Source organism: Falco naumanni, chromosome 4 (genome assembly GCF_017639655.2).
Source record: "Falco naumanni isolate bFalNau1 chromosome 4, bFalNau1.pat, whole genome shotgun sequence".
Classification (NCBI taxonomy): domain Eukaryota; kingdom Metazoa; phylum Chordata; class Aves; order Falconiformes; family Falconidae; genus Falco; species Falco naumanni.
The window spans coordinates 77,717,982-77,736,493 of NC_054057.1; the positions used below are offsets into that span (position 1 = coordinate 77,717,982).

At 39.0% G+C, this 18,512-nt stretch overlaps 1 protein-coding gene across 2 annotated transcripts in view; it reads right to left on the reverse strand.

Moving 5' to 3' along the window:
• Positions 1–138: 138 nt before the first annotated feature.
• PDXDC1 (pyridoxal dependent decarboxylase domain containing 1) overlaps positions 139–18,512 on the reverse strand; it is a 32,075-nt gene continuing 13,701 nt past the window's right edge. For both annotated transcript variants that reach the window (XM_040590030.1, XM_040590029.1), the window contains 17 exons: positions 17,291–17,359; positions 16,672–16,750; positions 15,778–15,862; positions 14,889–14,937; positions 14,680–14,781; positions 14,365–14,490; positions 13,033–13,083; positions 11,739–11,802; positions 10,293–10,381; positions 9,489–9,594; positions 8,211–8,382; positions 7,438–7,556; positions 6,479–6,600; positions 4,381–4,473; positions 4,198–4,294; positions 2,844–2,948; positions 139–2,009 (listed from right to left, as the gene is read on the reverse strand). In XM_040590030.1, the coding sequence (XP_040445964.1) occupies positions 1,747–2,009; positions 2,844–2,948; positions 4,198–4,294; positions 4,381–4,473; positions 6,479–6,600; positions 7,438–7,556; positions 8,211–8,382; positions 9,489–9,594; positions 10,293–10,381; positions 11,739–11,802; positions 13,033–13,083; positions 14,365–14,490; positions 14,680–14,781; positions 14,889–14,937; positions 15,778–15,862; positions 16,672–16,750; positions 17,291–17,359 (1,791 nt within the window). In that variant the 3' untranslated portion in view covers positions 139–1,746. The remainder of the gene's footprint in view (positions 2,010–2,843; positions 2,949–4,197; positions 4,295–4,380; positions 4,474–6,478; positions 6,601–7,437; positions 7,557–8,210; positions 8,383–9,488; positions 9,595–10,292; positions 10,382–11,738; positions 11,803–13,032; positions 13,084–14,364; positions 14,491–14,679; positions 14,782–14,888; positions 14,938–15,777; positions 15,863–16,671; positions 16,751–17,290; positions 17,360–18,512) is intronic.

The window sequence follows — 18,512 nt, forward strand, 5'->3', positions numbered from 1 at the left end:
AGGTAAAGAGAAGGCGCAGTGCTGAGAGCTGGAGAAGGTAAGTCAGGACACTGGTGTGTACTTTAGAGAATGATTTTTCACACAAAGCTGCTCAACCACAGGGATGTATCCTTCAACAGTAACTCCATGCAAGAGTAGTAATTTGAAGAATCTTTATTGAAACATTCAGAGAGTATCTAAAGAATGAAGCTCATTCCAACAAAACTACTGGTTTAAACACTTCCAAATATAAAAACATTAAAAATTAATCCTTGTGGCGATAATTTTATCGCCAACAAATTACTCTTATTAACATACTTCATTGCACCAAGAAACCAAGGAGGAAGACTAGTCAACTTAATTGTTTTTGCACTTTAGAAAAATTGCACTCTGATTTACATAAATTACCCCAACAGCAAAATTAACTTGGTTCACGGCATCCCAGCCCCCAGCGTCTAGAAGCTCAGAGTCAAATCAGGTGACAGAACAATTCAAAAACCCCAAATTCTTCAGATCATCAAAGTCAGCCCTGCTACCACTACAGCCATGATGGTGTGTTTACCTTTTGGGGGGGGAAGGAAAAACACTCATCAGAACACAAAGCAAAGCAAACTACAGTTACTTGCATCCAGTTCTGTAGAGATGGGACTGTTTTCCTCAGCAGCTCCCTTGGGAAAGCAAGCTTTTGCAGAGATCTCCTTTCTCGAAGAGGCTCTGGAAGTTTGCAGCAACATTTGGGAGGGGGAAAGGGGGGACAAAGGTTTTACACCTCAGCTTTTGATTTACCCAAAGCTTTGCTTGTGCATTAAGTAGTCCTAGACACTATGAAGTTGTGCTGTAGTGTAAGTAACCTATAACTTTGTTGAGTCTGTACAATTCCTACCATAGGTAAGTTACCGTTATTGAAAAAATAAGTGTTGAAACCATTACAAATGTATTGGTTTTTCAAGCTTTACTAAAACTATCTTTAAAAATACACAACAAAGAACTCCAGTTACACTACATAGATGTGTTCGATCGTATTTGGTTTATAAAGGCCGTGCAAAGGAAAATGATGGTGCATTGGTGATGCTTTCTGGCGGCAGAAGCAAGAAGCCGTTGCAGCATGCAGAGGCACTGTTCCTTTCTAAAAGCCTTAACGCTCACTAACTCGGTCACCAGTGTCCCTGGGGCCTTAGCTGGATGGGTCAAGTCATACAACAGCAGGAAAGGCGAGTTCATGGCAAAACACTACTCAGTGACTTCTATATACATACTCTAACGCTCGCCCCACCGTGACTGCTTGGCAATGTTATTTATAAGGTTAAAAAAAAGGAGCAAAATGGAGCTAGCGTGCCTTCAGGAGATGTTTTGCTGGAGAGGCTAAACTGAATTTAAATGTTCAAAAGGTGAACAATTGGCAGATTATTTTGAAGTGTAATAACATAAAATAAGGTCATTTTACTATTACTGGGTGAAGCTGTATTAATTGTGTGTCCATGCTTAGCTTCCTAGAGGAAGGATAACTGCCAAATGTTTTTATAAATGTTTATGAGCACTTAATAAATTTCACTAGTACTTTGGTGACACCAACATGTAGAGGATTAACAAGTGTACAATAAGACAAATCTCTGTCCCATGGAGGGGGAATTTATATTTGTGCAAAATCCCAGTTAATAAGTTACAGTAGTTAGTACTGTAGTGTGTGGCACTCTTCACATCTGAAATGCATCATTAATACCCGGGCACGGGCGTCCTCTGCAGAGTCTGAAACGCACACTCTGGACTTTATCTTTGACTTTCATGTTCCTCTGCCTTCACGCAGTCATGTGGTGATGTGTCAGTTGGAACATCCTCAGCATCTGTCTTGGTTGCCTGTGCCACCACCTTCTGCTCCTCTGGTTTTTCCATCTCCAACGATCCTTGCTCTTGGCCAGGGGGTTGAGCTGGGGGTCTCTGATCCACCTTCTCCAGGTCATCGCAGTGGCTGACTGAACTGGTCTCACTGAACGCATCAGAACTTCTTAGAGACCTTTTAAAAATTTTCTGTCCTGTGAAGTGTTTGAAGAATACGGTACCGATGAAGGCAGCAGATACAAAATGCGCTATGCACAAGTTAAGTTTCAAAGAAAGTACCTGAATTTTAAAACTACAAAGACTTTATTTGGGTGCTCGCTTGTACCCTAACCACAGACATACTTTCTTGCAGTTGCAGATATGCAGGCAAGGCAAGAGCACCCGTTACGTTATCCTGCGTACAGAGACTGTTAACATTCAGCTGAAACACAAGCTGCCCGCACGCACAGTGAAGTCATTCTAGGGTAAAAGCTTCCACTGAAAACCACAGGCTGGAAGCCAACCAGCTCAGAAGGTGAGTGAAAACTACGGTTTTCCTGCCAGTCAAACCAACAGTCATTACTTACAACTACACAGAATAGATCTCCACCTTAGAACAACTCTGTCCACAAAATGCAAGGCAGCAATAGAAATGCAGTTGCTTAAATAAATGATTATACGCTATTTATGCTTTTATTTCAAATTGTAAATTAGCGGGTAAACAAGCCAAAAGTTTTACACTAAATAACCTCATTATATTCCACAGGAAGATTCTAGACTTCATGGGCAGTTGTCAGTTAATAGGATAACAACTTTCTGTAGCCCCAGGAAGAATTCTTGGGGGGGGAAAAACAGACTGTGGTGGTGTTCTGGGCCATGTTTAAATTAAGGTTTTTAAGGCAGACAAGAGTGTGAGAAGATGAGCTGTAGTTCCAGATATTATGAAAGATGGAAAATCATGTGGGTCTTCCTGTGTCATGCAACTTGGATGGCAAGAGGTTTTGGCAAGCTTTATAAAAAGAAAAAAAAAAAAAAAGGTAGAAACTTACCAGGAAGCCTTTGCTTCGCAAGGCTGGAAGTAGGAGTTGGTGGTGGAGTAGTGCCAGTTCCTTGGGCTTTTGATACGTAAGTAGATTCTGTGGATTCGAGAGAGCCTGCAGGTTAAAAAAAGAAGTATCAAGTTGAATATAGCACAAACCAGACCAGTTTTCTGTTCATCTGTATTTATAAGGTATGTAAAAGCCTTATTTTTAATGCACATTTCTGAAACTGCGTGTGCTAGGTTAAGGTGGAACTGCCACTTGATGGAAATCCATTGCCGAGTACCTAGGGGCAGGAGTGCTGAGCCTTACGAAGACGGATGGTTTCCCCTCGCCCTCACTCCACACCACTGCCCCCAGCAGCCCTTCTTCCCTTCTCCGCTGGGCGCGTGACACATCCCCAGCTGCAAGCTACTGCGCACTGCACTTGGAAGGGGTATCTAGCTATGGGGGGGGGTAGAATTCCCAAGGCCACCTTGCTGTTCTCTGCCATAAGAACCTTCCAGCTGGCGCATCAGGAATTGGAAAGAAAGATCCTAAATACAGCAGGAAGCCTTCCTCGCTGGGTGCAGGGCCATGCAGAAAGCTTTGCCGAGTTCAGGAATGTTCTTAAGACTCTGCCACAATCTCTACAGTGACAATTTATAAATTCAGAAATACTACATTAGTACATCAGCCTTAGTGATGTAAAAGCAAGACTGTTATTTTCACATCACCAGGCATGAATTACAAATATGAGTCTTTTACACTGTAACATTCCATTCATTACTGTCTCCTGCAAAGCCAGGTTCAGGCCAGTGCTCAGCTGGTTGTAGCCTGCCCTTGTCAGCCCCTGCGCACTCCAGCACGCAAACGAGCATTTTAACAGTGTGGCAAGAGCCAGGCGGTGTCACAAACCAGGCTTTTGGGCAGAGGGAACATGTTCCAGTAGTGCAGTGGAACATCCCTGTGCCGCTTGACAAGCACACTCAGGAGGATACATGTGCCCCTACATGGGAAAGGGACGTTCCAAGAGCGGCGCCACCCTGCTAGCTTATGTATTTGCAAAGACGGGACAAACACTAAACTTGCAGCACACATAGCCAAAAGTCACAGGAATGATTCCTCTGTTAATAAATGCCAGCGTCTAATACAGCTTCTTTAATGTGACTCAACATGCAAGAACGAAATGTAAATTGTACAAGGTCAGAAGACTGTCTTACTGGGTGCTACAGGAATAGCAAAGCACGTTCTTTTACATGCTGAGGGTGGATTATGTCACTCATGATCAAATCAGCACAAGAAAGCATGTTGTAATTTCAGTATAAAACAGGAAACCATTCTGATGACAGCACAAGGTGGCTGAGGATGCAGCACGTCCTACCTGCTGTTAAATTAAATGTTCTTCCTTTTGGCGACGCTTGGAATGGAGAGAACCAGTTCAGCACAGAGCCTACTACAGGTATTTGTCGCAGCAGTCCCTGCAAAGTCACAGCCAAACACTGGTCGGTGAGCATGCTCCCGGTGTTGTGACAAGCCCCCAGGTAACGAATGTTTATAGCCTTACCTCTTCCAGAAGTCGTTCTTCATTTGCCTTCTGAAGCTGAAGCTGTGCTTCCTGGATCCCTTTCCTAACAACTTCAGTCATGTTTTCCAACAGCTAATAAAAACCAGAAATCACATTATTATGTACTTTTATATATATATAATATATATAAATTTGGACGCAGGATTTTTACAAGATATACCCGGAGGACAGAATGTAATTTTAAACAGGAATGGTACGTATTTTTCTTTTACTTAGAAATGAGTCTGCGACCCAAATTTTTCATAGAGCTGCACACTACGTAAGTGTTGAGCAGATGCTGAATCTGACTGGAAAGAATTTTTAGGTTGAGAGAGTACATCTTGGTTTCTGGAAGTACCCAGGACTTGGAACCAGCCTCACAGTCAGTCTGACCTGGTTTGTGTCACTCCATGTTCAACTTTGTTTTTCATATTTAATGTATGACTGGCAGCCTGAGCCCTGTGGCATCCTACACCAGCACCAGTGATGGTTTATGCTGCAAAGGACAAGCAACTTACTGGGAGAGTTGCGGGGGCAATAAATGAACAAACCCAAAAAGTCAAAAAACAGAAGTCACAATATTGTCTTGTGCAAGACAAATGCCAATTTCCGTAACTTAATAGGGGTTTTAATATGGCACAACACCTACATGACAGGTGCTTCCTCCAAAACACCAAAAATCTGGGTTACCAACAGTTAATAAAAAACAATAGAAAAAGAGAAAGCTGCTGCTTTTTCCCGGGGGAGAGGGAAGCCAGGAACTGACCACCACAGCAAGCTACAAATCCCCACGGTACCAGCTACAGAAAGCAGTGCAGCGGGGCTGTGTTTAGAGTACAAGGAGGAACCACTGTGTCTCCTGGTCCAGTCAAGATGTTTGTCATACGTTTTGGTTCTGCCTTTCAGTGCATTTATCACTATGTCCTAAGGGCTTGCTGATCCTGGCATAGTTTTTTTTCCTAAAAGCTTCCCTGCTGTTCCAAATATAATTTAATCTAAATGATGCAAACATCATTCTAAGTCTGCTTCTCAGTTTTGGATCAAATGGTGTAAGATCCTTTCAGTACCATAGATCTTTTGTCACTGCTTCCAAGGACTGCACTTTTCTGAGTCCTCCACTACTCTTTGTTCCTCCCTAGAAGCTTCAGGATCAGAGTAGCCCATATTCCAACTTTCGGTTCCTCATCTTTCAACTACAACAGTTAAAAAACTGCAGGTACTCTACCAGTGAGCCACCTTTCGTGTTGCCCTCAAAGCAGCACAGGGAGTCAAGAGGGGGCAGAAAGTCTCCAAAAAACACTGCTAGAAAAAATTTCATTGCCAACGTCAACATATTTCCATGGGCAGAAATAGGCAAAGGATTTCTGAAGTTGAATTTATTTTTCACATGAGGAAACAAAATGCCCAACACCAGAGGAACAAAAGGACAGATGTTGATTTGTGATGCAGGTCACTGAGGAATTCCACTATAGAGAACACTTGGAGAACTCTAATCGGGTAAATGCTTTTACCAAAAGGAATTGCATCATCAGCTTTATTACTTCAGTAGGTAATTTGTGATTTCTGGTTTTAATCCACCAATTTAAAATTTTTCACATTTTAGGGCATAATCTTAAAGCTGGCATATAAACAATCTCAGTCCTACTGCATCTAGCAGTGATGGGAAACACCAGCTCACAATCAGCCCCCACCTTCCCTTTTCAGTTTTGCTGGGTTTTTGGGGGGTTTTGGGCTCTTTTTGTTTGTTTGGGGTTTTTTGGGGGTGGGGGGCGAGGACTGGTGTTGGTGGTTTGGTTTTTTGGGTGTTTTCTTTTTGACAGTTTAATTTTAGCGATAGAATGAACTTATTTCAGTACTACTGAAGTTTTTCATTGGAATTTCTGAACATAGGACCATAAATCGGGACCTCCTCAGAACGTGATAATCCTGTAACAAAAGTTCTCCTTATGTGGACACAGATTATTACTTCCACGGTAATTCATACAGTCTCTTGCCGGCAGCACAAAGTTTACTTTCACAAAGAACAAAACCATGTCCTGAAGCCAATATGGAAGGGGAAAAGAAGAGGTGCTGAAATGCTCTGGGATTTAATACATACTCTTGAATTTTCTTCAATTTCTCTGCCCGTTGCTGCAATAGTTTCAACTAACTCTGCCACGTCCAGATCCTCAGTTACCATGCCAATATAAACACAGTTCTTCTGCCCTCCGAACTCCGGACCTGTGAGCAGAGGGAGAATCAAGTCTTTGTGATGTACAAAAAAGCATTCTCACAATAGCTGCAACGGTCATGCTCGAGAGTCTGGAAATTCTAATACCTACACACGCTTCAGTAATGAAGGGCAGTGTATGCACAGGTATACATTATGCAGGCTAAAAAAGCTCAGCCCTGTGGATTTTCAAAAACAGAAGAGAAAACAATAGCTAAACAAGAAAAACTGGGTATTTTTTACAACCAAGGAGTTGTACAATAAGTATCAGTGTCGAATATGCTTCGAACTTGTTACTTTCTGCCATTTACATATTACTTGGTTCCACAATTCTAGGGCACTTAATTTTTGAAAGCTGACTAGAAAATGATCAGAGTTCTGAGTAGGCAAATTAATATTATTGCAGCTATAATGTGGCACTATGTAAATGTGAAAGTGCTGCTAATTATCATCAAAGTCATCTGAAGCTTTTCATGTAGCCACAGAAAGTGGTGATCTGGTCAGTGGGCTTTGAATGAGATCTGCTTCTCACTAGAGAAAGCACTAACTGAGAGAACACTGCAGCTCTTACTTCTGACAAAGAAACCCTTTGTGGTCTAGCTGCTCCTCAGGCAGTTTTCACAAGCACTTCCCCGCAGGGTGCACCCTGCTCACCCTGCTGAGCATTTACCAACCCAAACAGGGGTGAAGAGGGAACAAAGTTACAGATGTTGTTTCCACAATAACCATACAGGCAGCAGTGTCATTTTGCATGATCATGACCTATGTACGAATGACCCACTGAACCATTGTAACACGGCTGGTAAAATTACTATTGGCTTGAACAGTTTTTTAAATGGTGCAGTTACCCAAAGAAAAAGTGAGATCCGACTCCAGTTCATTTAATTTTTTCAGTAGTTCTGTATTGATTTTTTCTAGTTCTTTTTCTTGTTTGTCATCGTTCTTCCCATCACTGTGATAGTTGTATCTTCAAACCAAGCCAGAAGATAGTAATTTCACTTTACAGTACATACAAAAATACATATACACATTTAGCGTATTTCTGCAACGTCTGTATTTCACAAACCAAACATCTCAGGACACCACAGCTTAGATCAGTAAGTTTACTGGCATCTGTAATCAGAGATTTTGGGGTGGGGTGAGCTTGCTGCTGCAAACTGAGCTGAACCCAACAGATTTCTAGGCAATATATTGATTATCCTTCAACTGTTCTGACTACATAATCCTTCCCAGAAGGCTGTATCAGAGCATCAGAACAGACACCTGAAGGGGTTTTTGGAAGTGGTATTCCATATATAGGTGAATCCCATTATAAATAAAAACATGAGTTATGCTAAATACCACAGGATGCGCTTATATATTACATATCCATCTAACAGATCAACACGCTGCCTTCAACATTAGAACTGTTGCCCTAATTTTGCTAAAATAACTCTTCAGCTTTTCTTTAAAAGAAATAATCAAGAAACATTAAAAAGCACTCAAAAGCTTCAATGGAGCGCAAAGCCAGATAATAATCAGCAAACATACACCCAGATCACCACTGAAAAGACCATGTATTCCTTTCTGCTCGTGCACAGTCTATCCAAACACATAACGAAGAAAACATTGGAAAATTTACCTTACAACACCTAATCCTGGCCAGCTAAGATCTTCAATGTACAGCAGGCCTACTGTTCTTCTCACTTCTTGCTCAAACTCCTCTCTCAGTTGCAGTGTACTTGTCAACACTGGTATCTTCATTTTCAAGCAGTCTACTAACTGATCAATATCTTGTATTTCAGTTCCTAAAACTAAAGAGCTGCTGTGTTAGTGTGTGACAAAAGTGAATGGATATCACGTAGATGTCTGAATTAAATCTGTAAAGACACTCTTAAGTCAATCATAAATACAATTTATAGATAGTATTGAAATATCCTGATCTGTGTGTTTTTCCTTCAGTCATCTATTCCCTAATACACCAAAATGGAGAGTGCTAAGGATTTCTTAATAAGTAAGCTAATAAAAAAGGATTTTTCTGATGTTACAAACTAATAAGGACAATACCCTTTTTCATTACTCAGTAGCTAGTATCAGAAAAACTCCTCCTCCCATAGACAAGCAGAATATGAATTAGCTTCCATGCCTGTTTAAAACAAAACCAAACCAACCATCACAGAATAATTTTATTCTAAAATCTCCTTTTCTGCGTGCACCAGGATCTTCCCACATCAGCGTCAGGTGTTTGGATAGCCTAAGGCACCCACCCCACACAAGCTAAAAGGAGGTACCATGCATCACCCTGAGCCCCTGCGAGTTGCTCTGTGCATCTGCTGAGTCTAAACAAAGTACATACGTAACACAGTGCTGGCTGAAACATGAAACTTAAAGACACTTTCCAAAACACAGATTTTTATTTCCCCCTCCCCCACACCAGTAATTACAGAGAAACCTAGAGGTTTAGTAAATAATTCTTCTAGTTAAGTAGCTATGTTTTGAACACAAGCACCATTTCAGTGTTGAAATACCTGTGCAGAAAGGTCAAGCATCTTGTGTCAAGCAGCCGAGAGAAGAAAAGGTGGAGACAATTTATACTTCATATTTCTTTTATAACTGCTAGAAAGAAAGAGCTTCTCCCCTTGCTTTTCCTAATTAATTTAAAAAATAATCTGTAAAATTCATTCTCTGCAGAAATAGTGAGGCAACATCACCTGTAACAGCTGAGCTACCACTAATGTACTGGCTGCCAAGGCACAGCAGAACAATACAGCTGAGATAGTTTCATTTGTAGGAAAGTTCTCACCATAGCAGAATATACTAAAGAGTTTCTTGAGTATATCTGCTTTAACAGCAGGAGGTTGATGTACAGTTCTACAGCAAATCCCAGTTTTTACAAGTGGCTGAATTAAGTGAGCATTACCTGCAGATGTCATTAGTGGGCTAAAACGCACACATGTGCCTTCATCTTCCAGTTCTACCACATCAACTCCACTGGCAGGAACCAGCTGTGCCAACTGCTCTCCTAGCTGAAGGGATAAGGCACAGTTAAAGAAACACGCAGAGCGTGACCTCCCACAGTCACTGACTCGGGCTAGGCTCTTCCCGCAGGTGAGGAGAACCACACACTGAAGACTTTTCTCCGTTGCTCAAAATCACTTCTTGTAACGAAAGAGTCCAGCTTACTGGGGATAGGACAAAGCTGGACGTACACTTCAAATTATGAAAAGTCAGAACAAGCTCCAAGTGTTACAAGTCAAAAGTTTCTGCAAAATTGTCACTGTCATTAAGTATGTGTGGTTACTACGCATTTGATCCAAAATAGTTACGTGCTCAGCTCTCTGAACGCACAGGTTTCTAGAATTCTCTTAAGATCTGAAAAAAAACCCACCTGTCTATTCATAAATGCACAGGCACCGTCAATGAAGTACCTAGCCGATCACAAAGTTCTAAAGTTTTCACATATTCCCACAAGACCAACAGCTTCAAACACAATAATAATTTCAGAATTACAGGTAAAATAATCTGAAATGTCAAAGCAACTTTGCCTCAGAACAAATCCATCTTTTAGATCCAAAATACCCGATATCCTTTTGCAGAGGATATTGTACCAAGAATAACTATCAAACTAGTCTACCAAAGGTTTTATTATCATTATTGATGAGCCCCTGGAAGCATCCCACTGCCCCTTCTTTTTTTCCTAAAGAGAGAAAGCATCCATTCTTACCCACTGATTGAAAGTGTCGTAAATGTGTCTTTCGTTGCTTATTATGGGGTGCTGAATAGTTGAGGTCTGTGCAGCATGTGAAGTTTGATCTGAATCCAAAGATACAAGAACCACAGAAGTGGATTTTTATTTACTTAATTAAAGAAAAGGCAACCTAAAATTTAGATAAAAGACAATTACATTTCCTAGGTAATGCAACGCATCTACACAATGTACTGGACCTCAAGCAGACTAGCAAGGATTATGTATTTTATTTTTTTTTTTTAAGGCATCTGGAACATTTACTAGAAGTAAAATAGAGTTGAATATACTAGTTTTAAAAACAATCATTAAAATACTTCTCTCAGTTTTGAGGTTCAAATGCCCCAACAGAAACAAAACCAAAAATGTTTTCACAAAGCAAAATCCTGTCACAGCAGGCTGCAGTATTTGATACATTCAGCTACCTTTTTTATCAAGTTTTAATGATTACTTCCTGTTCTAAACCACACAAAAATAACACTAAGGATTTAAGAGTCCAGTATACGCATAAAACATGCTGAAATGGCTAAACATCTCATGTGCTTATAATTCAGGTGGGTGACTTCTCCCTAGCAAAGCTTTTCAAATCAATGCTTCAATGCACAAAGCAATCCACCAAGTCACTGGACCTGGATGAGTGGGTTTACTTTGTGAGTGCAACCACTGATTAGACTAAAACCAAAACCAATCCTCCTTCATGCCCAATGCAAAAAATCCACAGACAATTAAAATCAACACTCATAACAAAACTACACCGTTTTCTAGGAGTCTTCTGCCTCCTCCCAACTGGACGTGCCCCTACCCTCACATGCGCACATACAAACAGCACATCTTCTGTTTTAACTCAGATGACAAAAATCCTCTTTCCCAGAGAGCACAGAGTCTGAGTAAGTAAGTTCTACTCAGAGCCACGTGTGGCGTGGCTACTGCACACCTGCGACAGCATTTCCGGAGTGGTTCCGAGGCTGTTCTGCTGTTTTTAAAACTATCACAACAGCAGTTGTATAACAGAAATACATGGTTCTTGCAACTAGCCACTAGAAGTTTAAAAGGAACAGAAAGCCTAAGCAAAACCAAGGAAGATCTTCCCCCATCAGCGCACTCAAGCACAGCTTGCAGCTTATGAGGCTTCCATCATCTGCTCTCAAGATCAAAATCATATGCAAATCTCTCCTCACTCAAGAAAGCAGAAAATTACTTGTTATGAAAATTTAAACCACTGCAGCCTAGCTAAAAATAAAAACTGTCACATGTATGGATTCTATTCACTGGACTGCAACCAGAATTCACCATCTTTTTTCGAGCATGTTACACAAGAGAAGTGGGCTACCTAATGTCTACCTCATCAAAATCATTTTATGAATTAGTAGATTTAAAAAAAACTTAAGAGTTTTTTTGGTTTTGTTTCTAAAATACATCACATACCTCTATCTGAATATTCCCGGAAGAACTTGAAAACCACCACTGGTGAACTCAGCTCATCTTCAACCTTAACAAAAAACAAACAAACAAAATACGTTTTCATGTTATTTTTTTCAAGACTTAACCCTGTGTATAATTCCTTAGACTTCTGAGCAAAGCAGATCATTTTGCTTTGACAGCAGTAACAATGTTCACATTAGCTTAGTATCAGAAGTTAACTCCAGGAGTGCAGGTAACCATGTCTGTAAATACACACAGAAAAGTAAATCATAAATCCATACAATTCTGCTTTAACTGAATAAAGATATGCATAATTAAAATTTGGGCACTACAAAGCAAGAAACCTAAGCATGTTCATTAGCAGATATACTGTATTAAATAGTTGATTTAGCTTCATGTATTTCCAGATAGTAACACTAAAATAAACACTCTTGGAAATCACCCCAGAATCACTGGAGAACATCAAGGATTACAATTGGTCCTACTTTGGGGATAGGTGAAACGAACTGGGCAACTTCTGGAGGCCATCTGAGGCTACATTTCACAATCTTAGAAACACAAAACTTTCTCCCCACTACTGAAATAATAATTTCAGTAATTTTAATATATGATTAATAAATTATAATAAATAAAATAATAAATTCAGTTAAAAAAGAGATAACGCTCTTAGAAAAACAATTTTTACAAAAATGGTTGTTGTCACTCAGAACAATCCATGAATTATCTATTGCCCCAGAAAACTAAGCTGATTATGTTTTCTATACATTGTCAATTAAAACTGGGGGCAGAGGGGGAGTAAACCCACCAAGCCCTGTTGAACAGGACATCTCACAGAAACTTGATTTGGAATGAATACATTAGATGTAATTTCTGAAACTATTTCTGGTGTAAATACCTCAGTTGGGATCATTTTTGCATGCCATTTCACAGGGTGCGCATTATCTCAACAGCAGGGTAAGATGCAGCCAAAACGTATTAGAGAGGCTTATGCAAACTGGCTTCATAAAAGTATTACTGAACAAATTCGTGGTTTAAATGGAATTAAAATCAGCCTCTGGAAACAAATTCTGGATGTTGTTCTGCAGGCTCCACTGAGAGCATGAGTGCACTGCAATCGAGCAAATACTCACACAAGCCACACAGTTTCACTGAAGAACAGAACATAGAAAGATACCAAGCGTCTTCAACACAATGGCTATGATTTAAGTAATATTTTAAAAGAGTTTTTAAAAAACAAAGTTATCCTTATTTAACAAAGACTAAGCTATACAACCAAAATATTAAATGCAGACTGTACCGAAGTTTTAATGAAATCCAGGTTTTTCAAGTTTTCCAGCAATCTTTGACTCTAGAAGACCGCAGCAGAAGCGAAACAAAAGGAAGAGACAAATGCACAGCTTTAGAAATTGAAAATTATTCTGAAAAACATTAAATAGTCACTATCATAACTTCTATTTCTGAACAACCCCCTACAACACATCAGAGATTCATCCAGTTCTTACTTGCAAATTTAGAATGCAATGGAAAAATATTTTCTAGTTTTAGTAAAACACTGACTACAAAGCGATTTTCATTGAAATAAATTCTTGGTGTATTTGTTGACAAAGTTTCAGAGCCACCACAACTCCACGGACTAACTAAAGCACAGCATGTAGCAGAACAGTTAATTTTCTCTGAGCTACCATAGCAACTGGTTATGATGGGTTTTTAAATTATTTTCGTAGAAAAGACATTCTTACATTTTGGTTTAAGTCAATAGACTATTATAAAAGCTAAGATCAATCTTAGATGCACAAAATCTTAATGACTAATGATACTTTGTCAATCTTTTAGGACATTCATGCCAATAGCTTCTTCACTACGTATTACAGAAACCTTCCATTTCCATTTTGCCCTTCTTTGAATGTTCTGTAAGTGCTTTTACCTTTAAGGAAAAAGGGTTTGCATACAAAAAATGCATTTTTTTAACTAACACATTATATTGGACCTTAATTTTTAGAAGGGTAAGGACTCAACTTCAAAAATAGTTCACTTGCCACTGTATCTGAAGAAACGTTTTGAAGTACTTTTTGTCAGGCGTTTATAAATTATTATTACTTAAGTCCATATGATGGCAAGTAGAATAGCAAAATGAGCAAGTCCCTCTCTGAACAGCTTTCAAGCAAAGTAGTTAAAATAGAGAAGTAACAAAAAAGGAAAGGATTATGTTACTTCACTGTTTAGAAAGAAAAAAGATTAAGCATTTCTCATTATAAAAAGACCAAATAAAATTTACTATTAGATTGTGTAAGTACATCCTTCCCCCACTTTACTCTGCTTTCACAATTGTAACACAATATGAACCAGTATCGTACACTCAACAACGACAGTATTTTTAGTTGATTCTTCTACAGTGCATCAAAGTAATAAAAAACATTTATTAACAGCTATCATAAAAACATTCTGAAGTATAACAGTGTTCTGTGATAGCCATCTGGATATTGCCGGTACTATGGTTGCTATCTGAACTTTGTTGCTGCCTGGAGATTCAAACTGTTAAATCAGATGGTGAGGACTCAACAACAGTCTCCAACCCATACTCGGAGAAGCAAAGTATCCATAAACAATGTGCCACCAAGCTGCTGCTTACTAGTTGTGAGGCACGCTTTATCCTCTCCACGATCCCATCATGGCCCAGGTACTGCAGGGACAGCCACAGCGGCAGGGCACGGAGCTTCTCCACGGGCTGACTCGATGTCAGCCCAGCTGCTAAGGACTAAAAAGGAAAACACTATTAACGTCTCCAGTTATCCCATTTTTGCCAGCTTATGGAAAATGTCACAGCTTAAACAGGGGAGCTTTTGCAAATAATAACTTAGATAACTTGATGAAGAACAAGACACTACACCATGACAAAAATAAAGTCTCAAGATCATAAGAATAGTGACTGAAAGGTTGAACGTACCAAAGATGGATCCTCATGTCTGTAGAGTGTCACTGCAGGTACAGCTGGGAGACCCAGCCAGGAACCCAGAGTAAGAGTCATGCTGTCACATTTTGTAGCAGCCTGAAGTTCATTACAATAAGTAGAATATAAGCCACATATTATTTGATTAAATCATGACCTTAAAATCTAGAGCACAGTATTAAGCTTTTAGATATATTAAAACATACCAGTACAGAAGAGGAGACATAACCCAAAGCCAAAGTTGCCAAATTCACACTAGAAAAAGAAAGCAATTTTTGCACATATTAAATGTGTATTTAAGAGACAGCATTTTGATCTTCAGTTTAAATATTTCATGTTGATGTGTAAAGGGAGGTAATTTTTGTTCATATATTTTTCATTAACAATGCAATAAACATTGCTACTTGGTATTCCAAGACTGAAAACCCAAAAGTAAAAACGCATTTTAATCTAAAAACGTTTCAGATCAACCTTTGAGAAAAATCATCCCCCAGAGTCCTATCCATAATTCAGCATCAATTTGGTATCAGAAATAAACAGCATGCAAATACAAAACTATGCAATGACATATCAGGAGAAACAGATCCTCTGCTCCAGGCTCAAATAAAAATAATCTTGGAGCACTGAAGCCTTCAGGAACGTTGTCTGAGTTCCTGGAATTTCCTCTCTGTTTAACCTTCCTCCCAGTTATGTTGGCACCGTGCTTGCAACCTTCATTGAAGTGTCAACTCTTTCACACTCATTTCTTTCTTCTTTCTCATTCTCAATCATTGCTGCACAACACCTCCCCTAACTTGTCCTGTGCAGCCTTCTTATTCATATTCCAAGCCCTTCAAAGCAAGGGCAAGATTACCATCTGAGCAAAACCAACCACAAACACATGCTGAAATAATCACTCTAATTATTCCTGTATATGTAAAACAATTTGTATCCCATACAGTGACACAATTATAACCATATAAAATGCTTAATATGACAAAACATCAAGATGATCCTATGGTGCTCTACTAGGTGGTTAGCTGTAAAATTTATGTGCTGCCCATTAGTTAGACTTTTTAATGAATATAGTTATACAGAAATACATAAGTTTCATACCCTTCTACATGGAGCCACATATTATACTGCTCACAAAGCTCCTTCAGTCGGCCAAGTTTATCTGTGTGCCCGGCACCTGGTGTCCCTTTGTTGAAACAGATAAAAAGGCAATGACAAAGGATAAGCATGCAAACTAGGACTCTACATAAAAGAGTACCTCTGGTACTGTTGCCAAAAAAAGTCAGACAAGAGCAGAAAAGAGGATGTTTAAAAAGAGCCTGCTACATAATATTCTTATCTGGTTCATCGTGATTTATGAACAACTGGAATTCTAGACAAAAAATAAAGATACTTGTTTTGCTTATCAATGTACATTAGAAATACTTAGAAAGTTAGATGTCCCAAGCACTAAAAGACTCAGCAGACTCGGCTAAGAAATGCAGACATTCTTAATTTGTTCAAAGTATGACCTCAACTAAAGGAAATGAAACCAAGATTAACATCTTGGATATTTTTCCAAGTCCAAAGCAATTAACAGTCACCTCCTTCATTTGTACTTAAAACAAATTTTGTTCATGAGTAGTTCCGTTTGACTAACTAGAAGAAAAAAAACATTTCTAAAGCTAAAGTTGATGACACATCCATCAAAAAATCCTGAAGTGTTAATGTGAAACTGATTTTCAACAAAAGATCTGCACTCACTAAAGTAAGTTCTAGTCATATTAATACATTGACTGACCTACGCAGAACCATAGCAGTACAGTCTAACTTTAAATCAGTTAAATAAAAACCCCTCTAGACAAATAATTATTGTGAGGTCATTAAAATATTTCCTGATATTTCTTGACATGTGACCACTAAGCTGTTTAAGAAAGTATTTCTTATTTTGGATTTTATAAATACTCATGAAATAGCATGCTGCTTTTTTTATTATTGTTTGTCCATAGCACTTACCAGCATTGGCCACAAGCAACAAAGGCAGTTTTCCAGACTCAACATCATCTTTAATCACTCTGTCCAACAAAGCAACATCCTGTTATCAGTAAGAAAAAAAGATACGTATTCATAAATATGTCAAACACCACAGAACTGTTTCTGCTGAACTGCAAAATGCATTAAGAGTGAAAGTGGACAGCACTCTGAAGTTCTGGAAGACATTCTTAAAATGTCTTTGTCTGTGGCTTGCAGTTTCTTCTTCTCCAAGGTAAAACAACCTGAAGGTCAGTGAAAAACGCAACACAAATATATCACGTAGTTTGTAAACATACCTCTGACTACGTGTATTCTAGAAATCTTGGACTAAAAAGATTTTTAGTCTACTGCTTTGTCCTACTATATGCCATTAGAAGTACCTAGCAAATTACAAGACCAAGATACAAGCTGCTGGCTTTTTAGGAGACTTCAATCTACAATTTGTACAGCTGTAACATGGAAGACTCAGAGGTTGGAAAAGTAAGGACATAAATAAGCTCCTCCTAACACCATACTTTATATTCATTTAATGAGGCTTTTCAAAAAACAAAAAGAAAAAACCCTACAAAACTAAAAGAGCTCTTAAGGAAGACGAACTTACCATTTGGTGTTGAGATCCAAACATAGTGTTACAAGGCACACGGCACATGCAAGAAAGGGGTAACCCTAGCTGCAACAAAAATGAGGGAATTTCAACAGCTGAGACACACTCATTTCAAACATTCACAGAAATATACAGTGACACAAAAAACAGTAAATGTGACAATAAAGAGATGGATATTACATTATAAAGTAAATTTCCTGCTAAAACTTATAATCAGATTAATAGCAGATAAAGCACAGGAGAAGTGGGAAAAAACAGTCAACTTTTGGTTAGCACGCCAACTGTGTTCAGTTTTTCTAATGAGATACATGTGCCCTATGCAACAGCCTAAACTCAACCCTCTTTCTTGGCCACCCCCACAATTAATGCATTCTATAAGCAAACGTGGGATTTGTGCATGGGCCATGTTCCACTGGAGGTTCACAGTCACTTCACTACTGAGTAGAGCACAATCTGCCTACACTGCTCATACAGCTCAGCTGACTATTCATGCTGGTAAGTCTGAAGTTCTTCCTTTTATATGGAAGCAAATTCCAGACAATTTTTGCACTGTTACCATGAGGGGGAGCTGGGGAATCAAGGTCTCTTACGTTTTGATCTTTACCCTGGAAGATCACTAGAGAAGTGAAATCTAGTTGATTACACTCATCACTGCACAGAAAATTCAGCAAATTAAAAGAACTACGGTTACAGATTATTTTTTTTATCCTTTCATTTAACAGACACTGAATTAATGTCTGACTACTCAGTTCCAATTGTCTGCTCTACAACATACACTAGTTCTCAACATCTAAGATAAAACGCTATCGCTTTTAAGTTCAGTGATCTCCTAATATGGACAGGTTACCTTATAAACAAAAGATAAGGTACCACTGTTATTAGCAGTATCTCCTCTGTACTCCGAAGCAAAGGACTCCCAAAATACTGATTCTTACAGTATTTCTTGTATCAAGAAGTTTCAGTCAATAACTACATGCAACACTTGGCTTACGAAAGACACAAACTTATTCCAATAAACTTTTACTACCTATTTCCCAAGTCATTTTGTCTGAGACCAGTTCCGTCTACAATACCATTTTTGTTTCTCTGCAGTCTGTATTAAAAATACAGTTAAAATGTTAGTAGTACCTCTCTCTGCCTTCTCCAAAGACTTGGAAACCAAAGACCCCAAGAACTCGACCAAGTATGGTTTTACCTCAGACCCCCTTCCCCTCCCATC